General features: G+C 42.5%; 1 protein-coding gene across 1 annotated transcript in view; it reads right to left on the bottom strand.

Annotated features, from left to right (window-relative positions):
• The window catches only part of LOC126267873 (dendritic arbor reduction protein 1-like), a 1078567-nt gene that overhangs the window by 974769 nt on the left and 80613 nt on the right, over positions 1–23185 (bottom strand). Inside the window, exon 2 of the mRNA XM_049973183.1 lies at positions 12264–12429. Within this exon, the coding sequence (XP_049829140.1) occupies positions 12264–12429 (166 nt within the window). The remainder of the gene's footprint in view (positions 1–12263; positions 12430–23185) is intronic.

Here is a 23185-nt window from a genome sequence, read left to right as displayed (position 1 = left end):
TACAAAAAACAAATATGCCAAAAGGGCATTAGTTACAAAGATAATTTGAGATAAAACTGTGATGGCGAGCCACTAACGGCTGCTCGTTACTTGCGTGGTGCAGATTGCAAAACGGACTGAGGTGCCCGCGTTAACAAATGCTGCCAGGTGAACATGGCACTGCAATGAGCGCGCCATAAAAAAAAAAATGGTTCAAATGGCTCTGATCACTCTGGGACTTAACATATGAGGTCATAAGTCCCCTAGAACTTAGAACTAATTAAACCTAACTAACCTAAGGACATCACACACATCCATGCCAGAGGCAGGAGTCGAACCTGCCCGTAGCGGTCGCGCGCTTCCAGCACGCCATCTAGTAGCCGTAGATACAATTAGGCTACTTCACATTGAAATACAGGCAGAAATGATTATAAATAAACAGTATTTGGTACATAATGGAAAGTAATTTTTGTTTGATAGCAGCATGCAACATAATATTTTGTCTACATCAAAGCTTATAACACTAAGATAAAACACGAAAGCATCATTATGAATATGTAGATAGACTGAATGACAACTTGTAGAAAGCAATATTGACGTGAAATGCAGCCAAGAAACATTTGATAACTGAAAAACCATAGGACTATCGTAGAATGAAAATAACATTTCGGCAACGTGCACAAGGAGACCCGAAGTCAGATATCGAGTAACGGCTTTATACCGTTGAAAAAAGTTTTCTTACGTAGCTGTAGCTGTTCGTTAAGAATGAAGCTGTCATTTCGAGCATAATGCTTGAAAATCTCTAATTCTTCTAGAATACCTAGTCTACGCCCTTTTCTTTCGGTGTGCAAAATGTTGCTGTCGCAGATGGCTTTAGGTGAATGACCTGTAATAACAAGATGGACGGCAAAAGACCAATTTTGGGGGCTAGTGTCATTTTTTCTTAGGAAATGTTCATATCTGGCAGTGAAGGCACGTCCTGTTTGTCCTTTATAGTAAGAGGAGCAAGTATCCCAGATAATTTTTGCCATTTGAGGTTGTTGGTGCCCTGCTATCATCCGAGAATACGTATAACATCTAATTCAGTGCATTACACATTGCGTTACCTATATGGATTATATCATAACAGGAACGACACACGCGGAACAACGTCGGAACGTTGAATCCGTTTTCAAGCGGCTTCTTGGAAGATGGCTTACGTTGTCCGTTAAAGAAGAAGAGTATCTCCGTCCCCCTTTTAAGTGCCTGGCCGAGCGGTTCTAGGCGCTTCAGTCAAGAACCACGCGGCTGCTACGGTCGCAGGTTCGAATCCTGCCTCGGGCATGGATGTGTGTGATGTCCTTAGGTTAGTTAGGTTTAAGTAGTTCAAAGTTTAGGGGACTGATGACCTCAGATGTTAAGTCCCATAGTACTTAGACCCATTTGAACCATTTTTTAAGTGCCTGGGGCACATCAGTAGCAAAGGTATTGCATCCACAATCGTTCATGGTGATGCAATACTAAATATGCCAGCAGTTGCCACCCTCAGACAACTATAGCATTTCCTGTCAAGATCAGTTACTATGCAACGTGTATTCCGCAACCAAGACACCAGGCCAATCAGCTGTTCCAGAGGTCATCAACCGTGTGTTGTCGGCATGTTGTCAGCAAGCGTTTCAACGGCGTAAGGACTGTCTCTAAATAATGTGATGCCTAATACCGTATATCCCGTGCCTATGGTTGACGAACGTGACGCATACGTCCTATATGGGCAGATTTGTCCTATAGTTCTTAAAAACCAGTCACCTACACTTAGAAACATTGGTGGAAACGCAGGTTAACATTTCCTATGATGAGAAGGGCAATTAAGGAATTATTTACGGTGCCAAGATATTCCCATGTGTATTTGTATGTCAGCAAATTCCACAGGTTTACCGACCACAAACACTTAATACCGATTTTTGGGCATCGGTCTAAGCTCCCGAAGAAAGCACAGCGCCTGCAGTGGTGGCAACTGGTGTTAAGCGGGTGTAACTACGAAACTCAATTGTACCCGCCCTCCTGCCATCCCACTGGCCGCGACGCACAGTTCGATCGCCAGGAAATGGTTTGCTTTACGCTCTGTAAGCACGTCAAACATACCCTCGACGATATCTCACTGATAGCATGTAAGGTGACCACAGCGTTGGCCCCAGAGCTTGTCCTGCGTCTAGTTTTCTCAGTGGTGCGGTTACGGTGCCTGGACAACTTACCAAAACATGCAGACACAGCTTTTCGCAATTATTGTGCGATGCGACGGTGTCTTAACATTTGAAACGCCCGCTAAATCACACAGGACTAACAGGTTATTAGAATTGTCGAATGGGCCAAGGGAGTTGAGGTCGGATTCATTTATTATCATATAGTTCACAAATACACTTTTGAAAGAATTACATTTGCTTCGCGGCTGAAGGCCTCCAAACAGATGCTTTAGAATAAGTTCAATTATGGAAAGACATGATACACAGTTAAATTTACGAGTAAGATAAATCGTGTACATACGACGTATATGAGATAAGCATGCGGAGCGGCTGAAGGTCGCTGGAATAATCTTCAAAATTCCAGATATACTACGATGATTATTGAAGGCAGAAGACCATAATGTTTTAAGATGTTAAAAGGACTGGTGGCCCTAAAGATGCACAGAAAAAGATAAATCAAGACAATAAGATGGCTGAAGGCCGCAAATTTAAATTTAGAAAATTAAGGAGATATATATTTTGCAACAATCGGTAAAACAATATATTAAGTTTACAAATTTCCTTTTGCAGCACGAACGGCGGAAGGCCCACAATAACTTACAAAATCTTTCAGAGGAAGTTACAATAACCTTTCAATAGCAGAAGGCAATAATGTTTGGACTTGAAGGAAACTCTGAGAACATATTTCCGAGCCGGCCGCGGTGGCCATGCGGTTCTGGCGCTGCAGTCCGGAACCGCGGGGCTGCTACGGTCTCAGGTTCGAATTCTGCCTCGGGCATGGGTGTGTGTGATGTCCTTAGGTTAGTTAGGTTTAAGTAGTTCTACGTTCTAGGGGACTTATGACCTAAGATGTTGAGTCCCATAGTGCTCAGAGCCATTTGAACCATTTGAACCATATTTCCAGGGCTGAAAGCCTTCAACTAACTTTGCCCAATTGAAAATATAAAATACAGTAAGCCTCAAAAACCCTTTGAAAATAAATTACAACAACATGAACACTGCCAAACAATAATTAAGGGAACAGCACTCTGGAGCCTCCAGAGGACTGGTCTGCCGTCCTTCACTTAGGTAAGACAGACGGTGAGCCCAGCTACACTCGATTCGTCCGAACCCAACCAAGGGACAGTCACGGGCCGACCGACCAACCGCTTGCTTGCCGCGACTGAGTACACGAGAACTCAAAGCCCCAAAAAAGTTACAAGTATCACTGTCCCCAACCAAACGAGTATGTGAACTGGGCTGCCAAAACTACGTACCCTGTTGGGCAGCAACAACCGTTGAGGAAAAGACACTGCCTAAAAATTACGTTATCGTCCAGGGCTGGTAACCAGAACACTAACGGCCACAAGGCAAAAAATTCTACTGGTGCACCAGAATTGTAGTCAACCAAAATAGTTGATTGCGCAGCAGGGCGGCTCAATTTTGCAACAGAAAAACTCAGTGTTGCTTACAGGAAAACCTCCCCAACAGTAAACCACCGAAACGAACCACCACAACACGAATGGACGTGGCTTGGGTACTTGAAACCATAACTCGTAGCGATCGGACAACTCCACACACGCTCCGACACTGCGCAGGGACCGGCAGCGGACCCAGCCGACTGCAAAGCGCGGAGGTAATTTCCGTGGTCCGCAGCAACCAACCGACTCGACTCAGAATGCCGACAACATGTAAGATAGAAGTCAGTGGAAAAAAAACGCCAACTACACACACAACCTGACAAACAGTTGCACGAAGACTTGAACGGTACCCAACAGTAACTAAACCCGAACGAAGACAAAGCAGGAGTCGATGGACGCACACACACACACACACACACACACACACACACACACACACACACACATGCCGGCTCAAGTCATGCGTGGCGACACTGGCCGAGCGAGCCATGTCGACACATATCTCTCTGCAGCTCCAACACGACTGCACTAGTGCCGCGTTGCAACTCGTTGACTTACCGGTCCGGGCTGCGCTCCACACGCGTTCCAACTGACTGGCAGCCCGAACTCGCGTCCCGAACTCGAACTGCCTTACGACAGACAATAACCGGGAATTCATAGCATTAGAGCAAAGATACTACGAGAGGGGGTATATCGATACGTGCTGCTAACCCCGCTCACGGTCAGGCAAAGCAGCAACTCAGTGACAGTAGTAATCAAAATTAACGTAGTGAGGAGGAAGTACGTTAAAAACTGGGTGTAAAATACACGATGGTGGGAATACGAGCCACGCACAATTCACCATTGACCACTGACGACTCTAAATGCTAGGTCTTTATCCCGCCCCTGCTCCGACACTAGATCATTCAGTTATTCCAAACTTCGAAATGAGGTCAAGACGTGCATCGAGGCTTGAGACCGGCACCATGTACAGAGGTGGTTATAATCAAACTTCTGCTACTTGAATCAGATACATACCATACAGATACCTAACTTTATAGGAACTATGTTGAGACAGCGTGTAACACCATAGCTCTAATACTCTACTGATTTATTTTGCTTTTGTTTTATTTAATGTTACATCGTTGAGATCCTGTGAATTTTGTTTGATTGAATCGATAACACAAAAGAGTAAACTCCTTTCGTTGTAAAAAAAAATTTGATCTCTTGGTTTGATTCTATGCTATGTAGTATATCTATCATTTAAATTCTTTGTCCCATTTGGAGGGAACAAAACTTACTGTATATAATTGCAATTTCTGTGCGAATAATCTTTTGTAGAAATGTCAGTATGTGCAAATGTTCTGTTTTGTTTAAAATGATTGTTTGCTGCTATGTAAACTGCTGACCTTCACTTAGAATTCTTAGTTATCTTGTGTGTAAGAGATTGTGTGGTTCCCCTCGGGAACGGAACATAGAAGCGCGCGCAAATTGTGGTTGACCTAGGTAGAAAAGATGGAACAAGAGTCAGTTGGAGACGAGCTACCAAACTGTGCACTGCCCATGTAAGAGTTGTATATTGTGCTGGTTCCGAGAGAGGTTTTTTCTGCCACTCAGTGCGTCGGATGGATGGATAAATACCTGGAACGATTCGGGAACTGGTATCCATCATGGCCACCAACAAGGGACAGAGTCCAGCAATTCTGCCTGCAAATCCATCTACCAACATGCAGTTGCCATTACATTGCGTAATCACTGTAACGGAATACTATAATAATGTACAGTGAAGGATCAGCATATTGTATGTTTTAGTGTGCACAAATATAAGGTAACTTGGAACTGAATTTATGTACCTACCTTGATTTTTTCCCTATAACAACACCCCTCAGGTTCCTCTTCATTTGAACCATGATTACCGAGTGTCCTAGTTAGTGTAAAAAATGAAAGTCTCAAAGTCAAATAGTTAATTACATTATGTTGTTTGATCTTTGGTAAAAAGGGAATATTCAGATTTACTGTGGATTTAGTGAAATTGTGGGAGGCAGTAAATGTAGTTTTGTGAAGTTTCAAAGTCACCTATTTAATCATTTACTTGGAAGTAGAAGACTGTGGTAATAAAGACAATTGGCTCTTTCTTTTAAACATTAAAAGTTCTTAAAACTGAGGCTTAAAAATTTTTGCTTAGTTAATGATCATAGTGCTGCCTGCAGTAAAATTTAAAAAGTGAGTCAGTTTCTTGCAAATTTATCAACATTGTGTCTCACTAGAGTAAAAGTCGTGAACAGCAGTTATGGAAAGTTAAATACTCATACTTGCACTTGGGTATTGAAAGTACATATTAATAGTATAATAAGATCCACGGGTCATCCTTTACCACTATTTATGAAAACAATAACTTCTTTATTCAAAAGACAGTGAGAAATAACCTGTTAGTGAATTCCATTTAACTTTCATTTTAAATAGAATAGTATTCAGCTGAGAGACACTTAACCTGTGACCAGTTCATAATTTTGCAGTGAACTATATTTATAATTTTATGTCAGTTAGGAAAATGTTTAAACAATAATACTGAACCTATGTCCAATTAATGATTCTGCAGTGAATATTAATAGTAATGTTATAAAACTTATTCGGTTTGAATAAGCCCGGAAGGTAATAGTATGTTCCGTTACCTGTAATGTTTATGCAAATAGTCTGTCCTGCTCTGTCAGCTTCCAATCTTAACCGTGAACATATGCAGGTGACAGAGTTCGTTGCACTTGCGTGTTGCAAAATATAGGTTGTGTTTGTCCGCTGAAGTTACTCATACCTATTTTCTTAAACAAGAATGTTAATCATTTTCTTGCCTAATTAGGCTGGCGAGCGTTTTCTTTATTCTTTAGACATTGTAGACAGGCAAAAATATTGTTTGTTACTGTTCAAAGATAAACGTAATTCTGACTTTCATTTCCGATAAGCCACTCCCGTTAGGTGCAACACGGTCAACATAACAAAATTCCTCTCAGAGGGTAACACTACTCTCTTGCTTTATACCGTAATTGCTTTATCTAGATAGTTTTGTTTCAGGAAATGCCTCCTACTTTAAGGTTATGGTATAACAGTAGCAGATAGAAGTGTCATAAGTGCGTTCCCGCAGCATTTGCTGCTGACATGCCGTCAGGCGCCGGTACTGGTACGGTAACTCTGGGTTCAAACCCAAGCATCAGTGTGCAACACGGTTGCAGACAGTCAACTTGGAGCTGGACAATCTGAACACGGCTTTACGTAAAGCTGTTTTGTCAAACAGAGAGTGTGCTGCTGCCCTTCGCGAGTATCGAGACATTGAAGGAAAATGGGCAGGTCCTCTTTCCGCACGAGGTTTGACGAACACGATTCTGAAGGTCGAATGAACTGGTGATTCTGCACCTGGACGAGGCCGACGGCCAATGTCGCCAAAAATTGTCGTGAATGCAAATGGTCGTCACAGGAGCAATGTTTTAACCGGGAACGTAAACTGGGTAGGCAATTACCAAATGTAATCCTTTCACGTGAAAATAAAAAAAAACTTTCTTTACATGGTTTTTCGTTATTGCTCCTCAGCATGTGCTTACAAATGTTTCCATAAAATGTCATCGTCATATGATCACTTGTTTTCACGGGGGGCCTTCTCAAGTAGGGAAAGTTTAGTTGTAACCACCAGGCTTTGATGCCACAACTGAACATGTGGCAAGCCTACTCGCTAAAATAGGAGGTCCATCAGCACGGCCAGCCCAGACCAAGCATGGGAAAGCCTAATTGAATTTTCGAGGCCACTGTAAGGTGCTATGTGATCGTCAGTTTTCAACGCTCTCTCAAATGTACCATTTCTATCACGGATTTCCTCAAGCACCACACATGATACCCTACAATCTTTGTCCGCAGCTCTGAGGCTACTGGTCAGCGTGGCTGCCTCTGAATCACGGGGTGCCGGGTTAGATTCCCGGCCGGCGTGGAGGAGTTTCTGTGCCCAAGGACTGGGTGTTTGGTTGTTCTGATTATTTCACCACCATTCTGGAAAATGCCGAGACTGGACAGTGGAAAATTGGGAATTTGTACGGGGGCTGCTAACCACGCTACTGAGCGCCCAAAACACCGTAAAATCGATTAAATCAGTCCTACAATCTTTGCGATCGAGGTATGGCCTCACAGACTGGTGTTCACGTCATCGCATTTCGAAGCCGTCTGTCATCGTAACAACACTGAGCATCTGGCCACAGTCCCTTTCCTTCTAGCTTCCAATGCAGAGGGCAAGCATCTGGTTAAGACGTTTAAAGCTCAAATGCGTAAGTCTTTTGCTGGAAACTTTGACCAAGGAAGCGGCGCACAGCTTGTTCCCCAGGTACTGACCCGCCCCATCAACGGGGAGTGTCAAGTCGAAAGGTAGCAAGGGCACAGCGTATCGAACCCAGCTATATCTCTTGTGCCCGTCCAGAGGATCGCCCATTTACAGGGCGCCTACATCTGGGAAAGCACATCTGGCCAGCGTCTAGAACGGACTCAAGAGATATTCGCAGTAGCAGGGGGCGGAAGCTGTTTGTTGTCGTGGCTGATCACGAACTCCTGACTAGCCACTCAAACCAGCTCTCGTCTCAAACGCTGACGCAGTCTCTGAGGCCTCAAAGAGTGGAATCTGACAGCAGAGCAACTACCCATCGTCCCACTAAGAGTAACCCCATACCTTTTACTCTTCGGTACAAACAGCACCCCTGTTACCCCGCTAATAAGTGAGCAATTGTGTAAGCCTCTGGGTGATAAGCCATGGATGCGTAAGTATTCCCATTGCTCGAGCCTCTTCTAGTCGTGACTGTTCGAAAAAACGACTCTGCCTCCGACGCACTGTCAGGTCCACGTCCCCCCGAAGTGCTAAACTGAACCATCAGAACTGGCCAGTCTGGATGAGGCAATGACGCTCGATCCCTTGACGGGAAACTCGGATACGATTTCTACCCTTCCAAGCCGGCAAAGGCATAAAGCCGGCTATAATTGTCCCCCTGAGCTGATTTCAGTGGGTATCGATAGTGATTCAGAATTGACGCATCTCGCAACGACATCGCTGCCTTTGGTTGCCGTAGGCAGAGCCGACGTGTTAAGTAATCCGCATCTCGAAGTGAGCCGGCGGGGCAGTCATATGCCGTGCTGTGCTGTAAGAAGTACTTCACGTGTCGTCATACCACTGTGACTACGACGAGCGTGTTTAACTCGTGGGCTCTCTTGGTTTCAGTATTGGTTTATTTTCAGTGCACAGCTTAGGATGACTTTGTTCTGTTTACACTTTATGGTTTCTTTCGAACATTGACAAAACATGTGAACCTGGGTACTGTATTAATGCCGTGGTCCCTCTAGTAACTATTTACCCACAATGCTTTTCTCCTTTATCACATTTTGTAATTAATCACCCTGCCTTTTAATCAAGATTCACCATTACTTTTCTCCGTGAATAATTTCAGAACATCTTCATTACTTAAGCGATCTATTGATCTAACGCTCATCAAAATTAATTTTTATCACTGCATGTTTATATTCCTTCCTGTTCTGTACTGTTCATTGTCCGCATTTCAGCTCTACCTGTGGTGACATTCCAAACAACTGCTATCAGAAGAAATGTCTAACACTTAAATTTATATACAATGTTAATGTGTTTCTCCTTTTTCAAATAAGGTTTTCTTGCTACTGCCAGTCTGCATTTCTTATCCTCTATCTGACGTCGTGTGGTATTGTGCTGCCCAACCGAAAACTCGTCTGTTGCTTCCAGCCTCTCATTTTTAAACGTCAGCATTATTTGATTTATTTCGGCTACACTGCATTAATCCTCTTTTGTTTTTATTTATGTCCCTCTCGTAAAACATTTATGACAGCTGTCCTTCGGTTCAGCTGTCGTTCAAGTCCAATGCCGTTTGGGAGACAATTACAATGAGAGTGGAAGACGTTATCCAATTTATTTCTTCTACTTAAACCTTAATTCCCTTTCCGAATTTAGACTTGGTTTACTTCATTTAAAATCGCAAAACTAACGTAACTAATCTAAGTTAAAACATTTCCGCCATTTGACAGTTCCTTTATTTTCTTCTAGACATTATTGCAGTTTAGGCTGTATTGTCCTTTCCAAGTGAATCTCTATTATCACGTGGTTATTAACTACCCTGCAAACCATAATACATGCCAAGAATATGCAACAGCAGAGTATACAGCGAACATCATGGTAATGACACTTCTAGGGTAGGAAACACCAGTGTTTACACTCATTTTAACAACTTTCCAACTCACCTAAAAGCGGTAGCTGTTGCTACAGTCTTCATTTAGAGGATTGGTATGATGCAGATCTCTAAGCTAGTCTATCCTGTGCAAGACTTTTGATCACTAGATAACTACTGAAGATTACTGTTGTCATACCCGTGTCCCATTTACAACATTTTATCTCACCACTTCCCTCAATTACCAAAATAATTATTATCTGCTACATCGGGATCTGTCCTAACAACTGATCCCTTCTGTTACTCATATTGCGCTACAGGCTGCTCTCCCTGATTCCGAATCAGCACCTCATCATTAATTATATGAGTTACTCATCTAATGTCCAACATTCTTCTGCAGCACCACATTCAAAAACCCACGCTTCTTAGAAATAATCTTGATTTTGAGGAGGAGTGTGCGCTGATCCGAAACTGATAGATGAAAACAGTGTCCCAGACAGAGATTACAACCATGCACCTTTGTCTTCCTTCAGGATGTCCTAGCCTCGTAAGCTATGCAGAAGAACTTTCGTGAAAATGGAACGTAGGTTCAAATGGCTCTGAGCACTATGGGACTTAACATCTATGGTCATCAGTCCCCTAGAACTTTGAACTACTTAAACCTAACTAACCTAAGGACGTCACACAACACCCAGCCACCACGAGGCAGACAAAATCCCTGACCCCGCCGGGAATCGAATGCGGGAACCCGGGCGTGGGAAGCGAGAACTCTACCGCACGACCACGAGATGCGGACAATGGAACGTAGGCAAAGAGGTACTGTTGGAAGTGAAGCTGTGAGCTTTCGCCAGCAAAAGGCAAGTGTCCTAAGTTCGAGTCCCGGACCGGTACATAGTTTTAATCTGATAGGTAGTCACACCTCATTCCTTGTCTGAACTGTTTAGTCCTTAGTCCTTCCATATTACAGATACGTAAAAGGACATATTCGAGACAAATCTGTGTGGGTGATGAGGTCGGGGCTTGGATGAGAAGGATACTGTAGGGCGAAATGCCAACGCCAGGACTGCGCCAGACCCCTGTTTGGCTGCCAAGGGACGTCCTCGGTTGACCCCTAGAAACGCTGATAACAGCCGAGATACGAAATAAATCACAGCGCGTTGTTTGAAATGAGTGTGTTCTTTACACTATAACGATAATTTATTATATTCAATACCTCTAGGCCAAGACGGTCTATCTTCCATGAAATCATTTATTACTCTTTTCAGTCGAGCAGTTGATATAAAAACAATTTTAAAGGCTTAGTAATATGGAGGGAGGGGCATGCTCCTGGTTAAGTTACACAGACTGTGTGAGCCTGTCTGGAGACAAGAATGGTTGGAAAAGAATATTGTTACTGGACCCTCGCGAGCGGAAGACGCGCAGGGACTTCGTCAGCATTGGGTTTATGTGTAGCGATGTGCAACACTGCTGAGGTGTTATTTAAGTAACAGATTTTCGTAGGATTTAACTTCTGTTCCGTGTGTGATTGGCATAGGAGTTATCTTATTGTCTTTGAAAGAAACTGTAAATGGAGATCGATAAGAGCAGTAGAATCTAGTGTTGTCTTTACTTTGATGTGTGGCCGAGCGGTTCTAGGCGCTTCAGTTTGGAAACGCGCGACCGCTACGGTCGCAAGTTCGAATCCTGCTTCAGGCATGGATGTGTGTGATGTCCTTAGGTCAGTTAGGTTTAAGTAGTTCTAAGTCTAAAGGACTGATGACCTCAGATGTTAAGTCTCATAGTGCTTAGAGCCATTTGAACCATTTTACTTTGATGTATTTTCTTTCTGGGCTGAGATTTAGTGCCCACCTACATATCAGGTTAGAATCAACACTGAAAAATGTGACAGATGTCTGATTTAATAGTAGTGCAATCTGATGTTTGAACATACAATTATAAAAAATAAACTAAGTCACCTGAATATTTTCAGTGGGCTACGATAGTTAGTGACTATTGCCCCACCCTGTAAGTGATATGGTGGGACTGTAGCGCCTAGAACGACTCGGCCACTTCGGCCGGCTGTAAGTGACATGACATTGAATGGTTCCAACGTTCAGAAAATATATATCTGGCAGTAACTCTAAAATACAACTTCGCAATTATTATATGGCAATCATGGAGTCCGAAAACAGTCAGAAATGAAGTGCTGTTGCCGGCCGTCGTGGCCGAGCGGTTCTAGGCGCATTAGTCTGGAACCGCGCGACCGCTATGGCCACAGGTTCTAATCCAGCATCGTGCATGGCTGTGTACGATGTCCTTAGGTTAGTCAGGTTTAAGTAGTTTTAAGTTTCAGGGGGCTGATGACGAGAGCCATTTGAACCATCTTTTTTTTCTTTCTACTAGGTGTCGCGATCTACTTTGCTTCTATAATCGATAATCAATTATGAAATAATATCTTAGTCTCCACTGCTGCTGGGATAGTGGGTTTGTGTCCTTACCTGTGTGCGGCGCGCAGTTGGCTGGCGTATCCTGCGTGGGGGCGGAGGGAACCCCAGGGGCAGAGGCAGCAGTGGCGGGGGCGGCGGGGGCGGTGCGTGCGCGTCCTGCCACATCTGCGGGCGTGCATAGACAACGGCTGCAGCGGGACGCAGTGCGATGCTGCACCTGCAAAGAAGCACGCAAATGGTGCGGAACTCACTCAGAGGACGATATCAGACTCAAATGACTGACAGTGTCTGCACACATGCACGCTGTAAAGTCTCTTCTCTGGCCAACCAAGTTACACTACGTTAACTTTTGAGCTGTAATAATCGACAATAGCGGCAAAAGAGAGCAGCGACTAATGCTAAGAGTGGGAAGTAGAGTGTATTAAGCGTCAATGACTCAGCTTTCATTAAAAAAAATAAAGCGTGGAATTCACGACTGAGCAACGTACTAATGTTGGCTTCGGAACGGAAGACAACTTTGTCCAAAAGTTATCGACCTCACAGAGCATGGGTAGTTAATGTTTTCATGAAAACGGAAGATTCTGCACAGATAGCGTGAGCTTCTCGCACTCCCGATTTGAATAACATAGAGCACGTCTGGCATGCACTAGGGAGGCGGGTTGGATCCCGTCAGCATCCACCAACCACTTTCCAGGACTTGCGAGCTGCACTGCAGGAAGAATGGGCGTTACTGCCTCAACATTAGACAGAAGGCCCCGTCGTTTGTCAGGCCTGTATTGCTACTAGAAGCGGTCACACCACACACTGAGCGCATTAACAAGTTGTCGGAATGTGCGTGCAAATCCGTTGTTTACGTACTGTACTCTTTACATGGTTTCTACTTTACTACTACCTGATTAAACTGTTTTATGGCAAAATAAACGCAACCTTGCAAAATATCGGTTTCTTGCTTTAATTTTGAGCACCAGTGTATATTCTAAATTAAACGGGAAAGTTTGGGGCCACAATACGTCGGAAAAACCGCACATGAGGTCCCAATATCTCGTCACGATACCTGACAGCAGTTAAACCTTGCCGATTTTACCGTACAATTTCAATGAAGAGGTGTTTGAATCGTTAATATAATCCCTGCCCTCAACATTAGGGATCATCCATATCAGTCTCTTTCCACAATGGTTGGGTCCCGAAATGGTGCTCCACTTTCCCTCCAGACGTGGATCGGTCGAGAATCAGTGTCCGGACCAAAATGGAACTCATCTGTGAAAAGAACATTGGCCCAATGTTCGAACGTCCAGGTGGCACTTGACGTTCCTTTCTGTGAAGGCTCGTCAAAGGTACACATACAGCAGATCTCCGACAGTAAAGGCAACTCTATCGATGACTTCTGTACACCGCTTGCCTCGATGCAAAACGTCCAGTGGATGCTGCTTGGTCAGATGCCAGTTGCTGTGCAGTACTAAGGCGGTACCGTCGTACTCTTACGGTTCTCTCTTCCTGATGTTACACGTGGTCGCCCCCGCCCCCCACGCCCCCCCCCCCCCCCCCCCCACCACTGATTCAGATTGAGCTATCGAACCACATCGGTTTGCGACTGTGCTGCTTCCATTCTTCACAACGCCCTCCACCGCACAGAGCCTGGTAGGCGTCTTCTCAGGGCCTTATACATAGCGATTGCGGATGTGGGACTACTCGGCAAACACTATCCCGTTTGATAGGTGCCCTGACGTCATCGTTGACGTGATTGTCCGTTGACCAGAATGCCATCTGCCGTACTGTACACTATCGTACGGACATCTGTCGACATTTGTATGGTTATATCGTGAATTAGACACAGGATGGGGAAATAATGGTTTGTTGGCTTAATTTTGGACACCAGTGTAATTTCTGAGAATAAAAACGATATGTAGTCAGCAATACGTCACTCTTGGTAACCACACTGAATAACTATACATACACAATAAAGGGAAAAGAAGTGAAAGGACATCACGGAATTCAGTTTTCTCTTTAGTTGTTTGTCTACGGGCCAGTCACACAAAAGCGTAGAATATCCTTTTCCTGTTAAAGTTGTAAGTAGGCTGCTTAGGTTGGTAACGCCACGTAGCGTTCTGTATGAAAAATCACTGACTGTACTGAGTGCAGTCTGTGGCTGGATGGCATTGTTGGAATATTTGCTATTGTAGTGTTGGGCAGTGTGATGTGAACAGCGCGTAGCGTTGCGCAGTTGGAAGTGAGCTGCCAGCAGTGGTGGATGTGGGGGGAGAGATGGCAGAGTTTTGAGAGCGGACGACCTGGATGTGTATCCGTGAGAAAAAGGAAATTTGTGAGACTGGATGTCATGAACTGTCAGTTTAGTGACGATCAGAATAAGTGAAGAGAGAAATGTCTGAGTACGTTCATTTTTGCTCACCTGTTTGAAAATCATATGTAACGTCCCCTTAGAAAAATTGTAAATTACTGTGCTGGTAAACCGCTTACGTTATTTGATTTTCAAATAGCTGAGCAAAACTGAACGTACTCAGACATTTCTCTCTTTACTCATTTTGATCATCGCTAAACTGGCACACAATATTTTTTTTTAGCGCAACGCAATCTGACTTTCAATAATCCCTGCAAAAGAATGGCCCTGACTAACAAAAACTTGCACCTTTTATTAATCACTTATTTCACAAAAAATCTTCGTTACTCGAACTACTGCAATACAACGAGCGCCAATACTGCTAGCTAAGTGAAAGACTATCTACTGAAGGCACTAACTACTGATAGGCATAGTTAGCAAATGAAAGATTTTGATAGAGAACAAACAATGTATTTACCTTAATAGTGTTCAAAACTCATTATATATATATATATATATCCTTTTTCTGACGGACACACGTCCAGATCCTCCGCTCTCAAAACTTCCCATCTAACTGCCAACACTACAACAGTGAATAGTCCAACAATGCCAACCAGCCACAGACTGCACACAGCACAGTCAGTGATTTTCATACAGAGCGCTACGTGGCGTTACCAACATAAAAACCTAAACAGCCTACTTACAAAGTTGCGAAAATCGTTAGAGTAGTAACCTTAGACAATGAGAAATTCCCAAAAACGAAGATACCATAGATCTATAATATGAGTAAAGTAGCGTAAAATAGCTAAACCGTAGGTAATTTTCCTGATAGGTTAGGAAGGGTAGATGGAAATCACATTGGAGTTATTAGTTCCACCAATTCTGCCTCTGAGTTCAATAATCATGATATTGATAGTGATGATTATGTGATTATACTGTCATATCGTAACCAAAATTAAGTTCCAGGCTGAAAAGTTCGCTGTTACACGACCGTTTATTAAAAATGTCCCGTAAGTGATGTGAAACACGGTTAAAAAACATAAAAAAAATTTAAAAGATCAGAGAAAATTATATTCTGCCCGTAACGAAATGTGAAAAATTGCAAATGATTACCAGCACATAAATAGTACATTATTTTCTCTATTCCTCTACTGAATTGCATCTTCACCTAAATAAGAATTTTCTGTGAAAGGAGAGGGTACTTGCCTGTGGGCAAGGGGTACATGTCATGGGTCATAGAACCGGCAGGGGTAAAAGGCCCGGCAGAATTCGTGTCAGGCCCACTCAGACATTTACAAGGGACTACGGCAGGAGGTCGTCGTGGATGTGCTTCGAAAGACTCCGCCATGGTATCAATCACGCCCAAGTCACCATTCATATTGTACCTCAAGGTCGTGTAGAGACGACGGACACCGTTTTTACCGAGCTGTGTACGGCCAACGGTTGCGTGCGGTGTCCCAGAAGAGCAGCTATTGTGGAGAAAACTGCGGGCCGTAAGAATTCGTCGAAATACACGGGATGTTAAGACAACACCTCAGAGAGCTTAGGGCACGTTTGAAATTCAAGAAACATTGACACAACACTTAGGTCTCGCAGAATATTTAAGGAAGTGTAAACCTGTTACCACTGGTTAACCTAAATAGTTTAGAAGTGGGAGTCAGAAGTACACCTGTCCTTAAAGGGGTCCACCATTATTGGCCACCACACTAACATACAGAGTAGGAAATCGTCTAATAGCAGCAAGTGTAATGAATTTCTAACCGATTAACCAACGGAGTGAGAGTAAGGGAGGAAAACCATCTTCTTTCAAGACAACTTCTTACTGATTGGGATTTGCAGTGTCTGTCATCCAGCCAACCAAAATTACGTGACGCCATAAAACGCTAAGAACCGAGTCTTCCTTGTCTGAAACGCACTGCAGAATGACTCTACTTTTGAGTTCAGCGCCTTGGTGGTCAGGTGACTTTGGGAGCTCCGATCACTTATAATTTTATCAATAAGTTAAACATATTCATATTCTAGCGGACTTTCTCATGGTTAACCAATAGTGGTCTGGCGTGGGAAGGAAGGCTGAAAATCACTTCCACTACAAGACATGTTTCTAATCCCAGCCCAAGAAAAGGCTTGCACGTAGCCACATGTGGGAAAGTAACTGCAGTACCAATAGTAGTAGTAGGAGCAGTGAATAAAATTCAGTGATCTGTTGCACACATATTTTTATTTCTTTTTACCGGTGTGAACAAATGAATTTGTCGTCTTCAGAATCCTTCAAAATTTGGGATACTGTAAGTCCTTACCTTAAGTATTAGACATTTACAGTAAATTATCAATCTTTGTTTACAATAATCACACACAGTATATGCTATTTTGACATGTCACGGCATTATGATCCTGTAAAGAAAATATTGACATCTGCTAAACTAATATTATCTAAATCTCTGTAATATTCTTATTGTAATTGTAGAGACTTATCTCACTAGGGGTAAGATAGATCCAGCCTACAGGAAAATTAAAGAGACCTTTGGAGAAAAGAGATCCACTTTTACGAATATCAAGGGCTCAGATGGAAACCCAATCCTAACCAAGGAAGGGAAAGCAGAAAGGTGGAAGGAGTATATAGAGGGTGTATACAAGGGCGATGTACTTGAGGACAATATTATAGAAATGGAAGAAAATGTAGATGAAGATGAAATGAGAGATACTATACTACATGAATAGTTTGACAGAGCACAGAAAGACCTGAGCCGAAACAAGGCCCTGGGAGTAGACAAAATTCCATTAGATCTACTGACGGCCTTGGGAGAGCCAGTCCTGACAAAACTCAACCATCTGGTAAGCAAGATGTATGAGACAGGCGAAGTACCCTCAGACTTCAAGAAGAATATAATAATTCCAATCCCAAAAAAAGCAGGTGTTGACAGATGTGAAAATTACCGAACTATCAGTTTAATAAGTCACAGCTGCAAAATACTAACGCGAATTCTTTACAGACGAATGGAAATACTGGTAGAAGCCAACCTCAGGGAAGATCAGGTTGGATTCCGCAGAAATATTGGAACACGTGAGGCAATACTGACCTTACGACTTATCTTAGAAGAAAGATTAAGAAAAGGCAAACCTACGTTTCTATCATTTGTAGACTTAGAGAAAGCTTTTGACAATGTTGACTGGAATACTCTCCTTCAAATTCTAAAGGTGGCAGGGGTAAAATACAGGGAGCGAAAGGCTATTTACAATTTGTACCGAAACCAGTAATAAGAGTCGAGGGGCATAAAAGGGAAGCAGTGGTTGGGAAGGGAGTGAGACAGGGTTGTAGTCTGTCCCCGATGTTATTCAACCTGTATATTGAGCAAGCATTAAAGGAAACAAAAGAAAAATTCGGAGTAGGTATTAAAATCCATGGAGAAGAAATAAAAACTTTGAGGTTCGCCGATGACATTGTAATTCTGTCAGAGACGGCAAAGGACTTGGAAGAGCAGTTGAACGGAATGGATAGTGTCTTGAAAGGAGGATATAAGATGAACATCAACAAAATGGAAACGAGGATAATGGAATGTAGTCGAATTAAGTCAGGTGACGCTGAGGGAATTAGATTAGGAAATGAGACACTTAAAGTAGTAAAGGAGTTTTGCTATTTGGGGAGCTAAAATAACTGATGATGGTCGAAGTAGAGAAGATATAATACGTAGACTGGCAATGGCAAGTTTATGAAGAAGAGAAATTTGTTAACATCTAGTATTAAGTGTCAGGACGTCGATTCTGAAAGTATTTGTATGGAGTGTAGCCATGTATGGAAGTGAAACATGGACAATAAATAGTTTGGACAGGAAGAGAATAGAAGATTTCGAAATGTAGTGCTACAGTAGAATGCTGAAGATTAGATGGGTAGAGCACATAACTAATAAGGAGGTATTGAATAGAATTGGGGAGAAGAGGAGTTTGTGGCACAACTTGACGGGGACCGGTTGGTAGGACATGTTCTGAGGCATCAAGGGATCACAAGTTTAGCATTGGTGGGCAGCGTGGAGGGTAAAAATCGTAGAGGGTGACCAAGAGATGAATACACTAAGCAGATTCAGAAGGATGTAGGTTGCAGTAGGTACTGGGAGGTGAAGAAACTTGCAGAGGATAGGGTAGCATGGAGAGCTGCATCAAACCAGTCTCAGGACTGAAGACCACAACAACAACAACGACAACAAGTTCTAGGGGACTGATGACCTCAGAAGTTAAATCCCATAGTGCTCAGAGCCATTTGAACTATTTTGAACCTCAGATAATTTAATAAAACCACGGAAAGCCCAAATGAGGCTAGCTGGATGAAGATTGGAGCCACTGTCCTCTCGAATACAAGGCCACTCTGTTTATAACAGAGCTACCTAGTACGGATCACCCCAACTGTACAACACTGTTTTACAAATCAGTTAATTAATAATGAGAAAAGGCTAATGCTACACCTTTCAAACATTTCTCACTCCCATTCACTGCGCACAATACACATGCTATACAACATTGCTTCAGAGTACTATACAGACGCACACCGTCTACTGTTGCCAGAACTATTTTGTGCACAGCAGCTTCCAATTTCCTAGTTTGAAAAGGTGAGTCAGGTACCCTATATAATGAATGAGATGTTGAAATGTAAGAAGACGATAACGTGTAAGTACTATACGCTGTTTAGTTTTAGGGGTTTTCCAGACGCGACAAAAAGGTGGGATAAACTACAGTGGCAGAAAACAATTGCAACATCGAAAACCAATTAATAAAGAGTAATGAAATTTAAGAATACATTTTTCTAGGTAACATATATAAATAATCAACATTGCAAAACCACAGGTTAGCGCAATCGCGAGGTAAGTCAATGCAACTGTGAAATGCTGGTACATTAGTCAATGGTGTAACTGCCAGTATGTTGAAAGCAAGCATGCATACGTGCATGTGTTGTACAGGTACCGGATGTCAGTTTATGGAAAAGAGTTCCATGCCTGCCGCACTTGGTCTCTTGATACAGAGACGATTAATGCTGGTAGTGGATGACGCTGGAGTCGTCCTCCGATGACATCCCAGATGTGCTCGATTGGTGACGGATCTGGTAGTCAAGCAGGGCAAGGCAACATTTCGACACTCTGTAGAGCATGTTGGGTTACAACAGCAGTGTGTGGAAGAGCTATATCCTGTTGGAAATCACCCCATGGAATGCTGTTCATGAAAGGAAGTTGACCATGTCGAATAACCAGACTGAAGTACAGATTTGTCAGGGTTTATGGGAAACCAAGAGGGTGGGCCTGCTGTCGTACGAAATCATATCCAAGACCATGACTCCAGGTGTAGGTACAGTATGTCTAGCACACAGAAAGGTCGCTTGCAGGCCTCCATCTAATAAACTCACGACCATCACTGGCACCGAGGCAGAACCAGATTTCATCAGAAAACACAACAGATCTCCACACTGCCCTCCAATGAGCTCTCGCTTGTCACCATTGAAGTCGCAAATGACGGTGGTTTGGGGTCAGTAGAATGCGTGCTACAGTGTTTCAGACTCGGAGCTGTTCTTGAAGTAACCGATTTGTAACACTTCGTTGTGTCACTGTGGTGCCAACTGCTCTCAGATTTCTACTACAACCGCAGTACGATGCAACAGAGTCTTTTGCCGGAGACGGCGGTCTTCCTTCTCGGTAGTGCCACGTAGCCCTCTGTAGCCTGGTATTCTTGCAACTTCACATTCTTGTGACCGCCGGTGCAGCAATCATGTATGGTGGTCACATTCCTGCCAAGTATTTTTGCAGTATCGCAGAAGGAACCTCCAATTTGTTGTAGCCCTATTGTACGACTTCTTTCAAACTTTTTAGTGGGTATGTATATCCAGTTCACGATATCTCATTTTTATCACTGCTGCGTCGCAGCGCCACCTCTTGAGGTGATTCTGTATTAGGCTTCAGTACTGGCACACTACGCTGTGGCGCATTATGCTTACTACCTGTGCCCACATCTCACTCTGTTACTCGCTCCTGTGAACGGGAACGCGTTATGCAGATCTTGGTGCCTCTCGCGTCCATCTAGAAAAGGTAATGATTTTACTATTTTATATTTCTAGTTTTTACTGAGTTTAGCGAAGACGATGTTGGCCTGATATATTTGACGATGCCCTTTGGCTACACTGACTAAAGGGTTCTTCTAAGAAATACCAAATTAAGGTATTTGTTCTTTCAATAGGTGATCTGTTTATACATGCTTATAGGTTATCCAAATCTGCACGACGCGATCGCGATTCTTAAATACATGCATTTGTTCTCTGTTTCTATGTAGATAACCTGAAGATGCCGAAACAAGGCTAAACGTGTCGTTAAAATATAAAAAAAACTGAACTACAATTGCAACCAAGGCTGTTTTTAACCAATACTCTTCCAAACTCAATGTGATGTGATGGAGGCGTATTTGTCGCCTTCTTGACAAACATTAACTCATCACGTCCAGTCTCAAAGACAACTAATGGTCAGAACCGTTACAGCGTGTGTTTAAAGCAAACCATTTTGCATCTTAATAGTGACCCCATAGTGCCAGTCCTATGCGACTTGCGCGAAACTTGGAATGGACAACGTCTTTCAGATATAGGAACACACCTACCAACTTTCTTTTATGTCACACAACTCCTTGGCGTTGTGATTTTATTCCGTAAGTGTATAATGTGGAAGCATTATGTGGAATGTTAGATAATTATTATCGTCGTTATTATTTGTTACATTTTTTGCCAGAGCCATACTCTATCTAAGTAATCTTTCAATATACAGAATGTTTCTGTTAACAGGTGCTTTTTAACTACCTTTTTAAATAAGTTTGTTTTAGCAATTACTTCAATCTCCTTTTGTAATTTATTGTACAGTTTTATTTCTTCATAGAGGACGCTGTTTAGAGCTGAAAAGTAAATTCAGTATAGATTTTGTCTCACGGTCACTGACAGAGGTGGCACTGCAGTAATTACCAATGTCATTTTTGATGTGTACAACTGTGTGGTAGACGTTTCCAGGTGGTGCAGTTAAAACCCCCAGTGTTTTGAACATATCTTTACAATGAGATCGACTTCTATTTCTAGTTATTTTGACGGCCCTTTCCTGCAGTCTGAAAATTCTGTGCACTAGATCTCCAGATAATAATGTCACAGCTAAGAACTGTGTGTACGTATGAACAATGTGTAACTGAAAGACAATGGCTGTTACGCATTGATAACAGGATTCTATGTGTATAATATGCTGATGACAATCTGTTTGCAAGTATCTTTTTGTGTTCATTCCATTCCATAATAATGTCACAGCTAAGAACTGTGTGTTCGTATGCATTTCTTACACTGTCCACAGAGGTGACATCTACATTTAATTTAAGCAGTAACTAATGGTATTTGCTTTTATGTGTTATTTTACTTTATTGCTTATTCAGCAATCGCAAGTTTTCTTGTGGGTTACCTTTTGCTTTCCCTGCGAGGGAAAGCTGTCGTTAGCAAAGAAAATTTTTCCCCATGACTAAACTAGTGAGAAAGTCATTTATGTATATCAGGAACAGTAATGCTCCTAAAATACTGTCCTGAGGAAATGTATTTATGTATTTTGGCTCTGATAAGCATTTTACTAGAACTCCAGATTTATTGAGGTTAAGTCTAATTTTTGTACCCTATCTACTAGGTATGATCACAAGAAGTCATTAGCTACCCATCTTATTCTCAATGCTTCTTGCTTATTTAACACAATCTTATGGTCAACAGTATCGATCGCCCCATAAAAAGCTAAAAACATGCCTTTGAAACTCTTATGTTTTCCAGGAGTACGAAGTACCACTTTTGTGAATTCTACAATGGCGGATACCATACTTCTGCCACTCTAGAATGCAAACAATGATTCACTTAAAAAGCTGTATTTTTTCAAATAACACATTAATCTCTTTCATAATTGATGCTGTTAGTTTTTGAGAATGGTAGCTGTAGGGAAACGGGTGGTACTTCACCTAAGCCCACTGACTTCTTAATGTTTAGTTTTTTGTATAGTTTTACTAACTTCTCGTTTCTTGGTTGGTAGCAACATCATTTTACTTCTTCTTCTTTCTTCTTTTAGTGTTCAACCCCTCTTCTGTCTGCCTTCCACTTTTTTTTCATGTATGTCTTACATCCAAGGTCATTCATCATCTGTTGCATTTATAATATACTTGGTCGCCCACGCACATTCCTTCCCCATAATAGCTCCTTCTGCTATTGTTCCAACTATGTTGTTGTGTCGTAGGATGAAGAATATAGAGTCATTCACACCGGAACTGACCAAGATGGATCAGGAATGAGAGGGGTTGGAATAATTTTGAGGAAAAACTATGGCTCACGTGTCAAGGGATATGTGCAATATAGGCCTCAAATAATACTAGTCAACAAGTTTGTTTGTGTGGCCATCCTCCACAGCGAGCATATAAATACTGGTTTTGTAAATAAAACTGCCTTTTTCCTGCTGCTAGTTGCTTTATTTATCCCATACGCGTTTCGCTTTCTCCTGTTCTAAGGCATTATCAGTGGGATCTATAACGATACAGTTTTGTTAGTTTTAGATTATTAACAGTTCACTTCGCGATTTTTTTGTAAAAAGGTAAATAATTACGATTTGCTGATCTA

Source organism: Schistocerca gregaria, chromosome 4, assembly GCF_023897955.1.
Source record: "Schistocerca gregaria isolate iqSchGreg1 chromosome 4, iqSchGreg1.2, whole genome shotgun sequence".
Lineage (NCBI taxonomy): Eukaryota > Metazoa > Arthropoda > Insecta > Orthoptera > Acrididae > Schistocerca > Schistocerca gregaria.
This window is presented reverse-complemented; position numbering and strand designations above follow the sequence as displayed.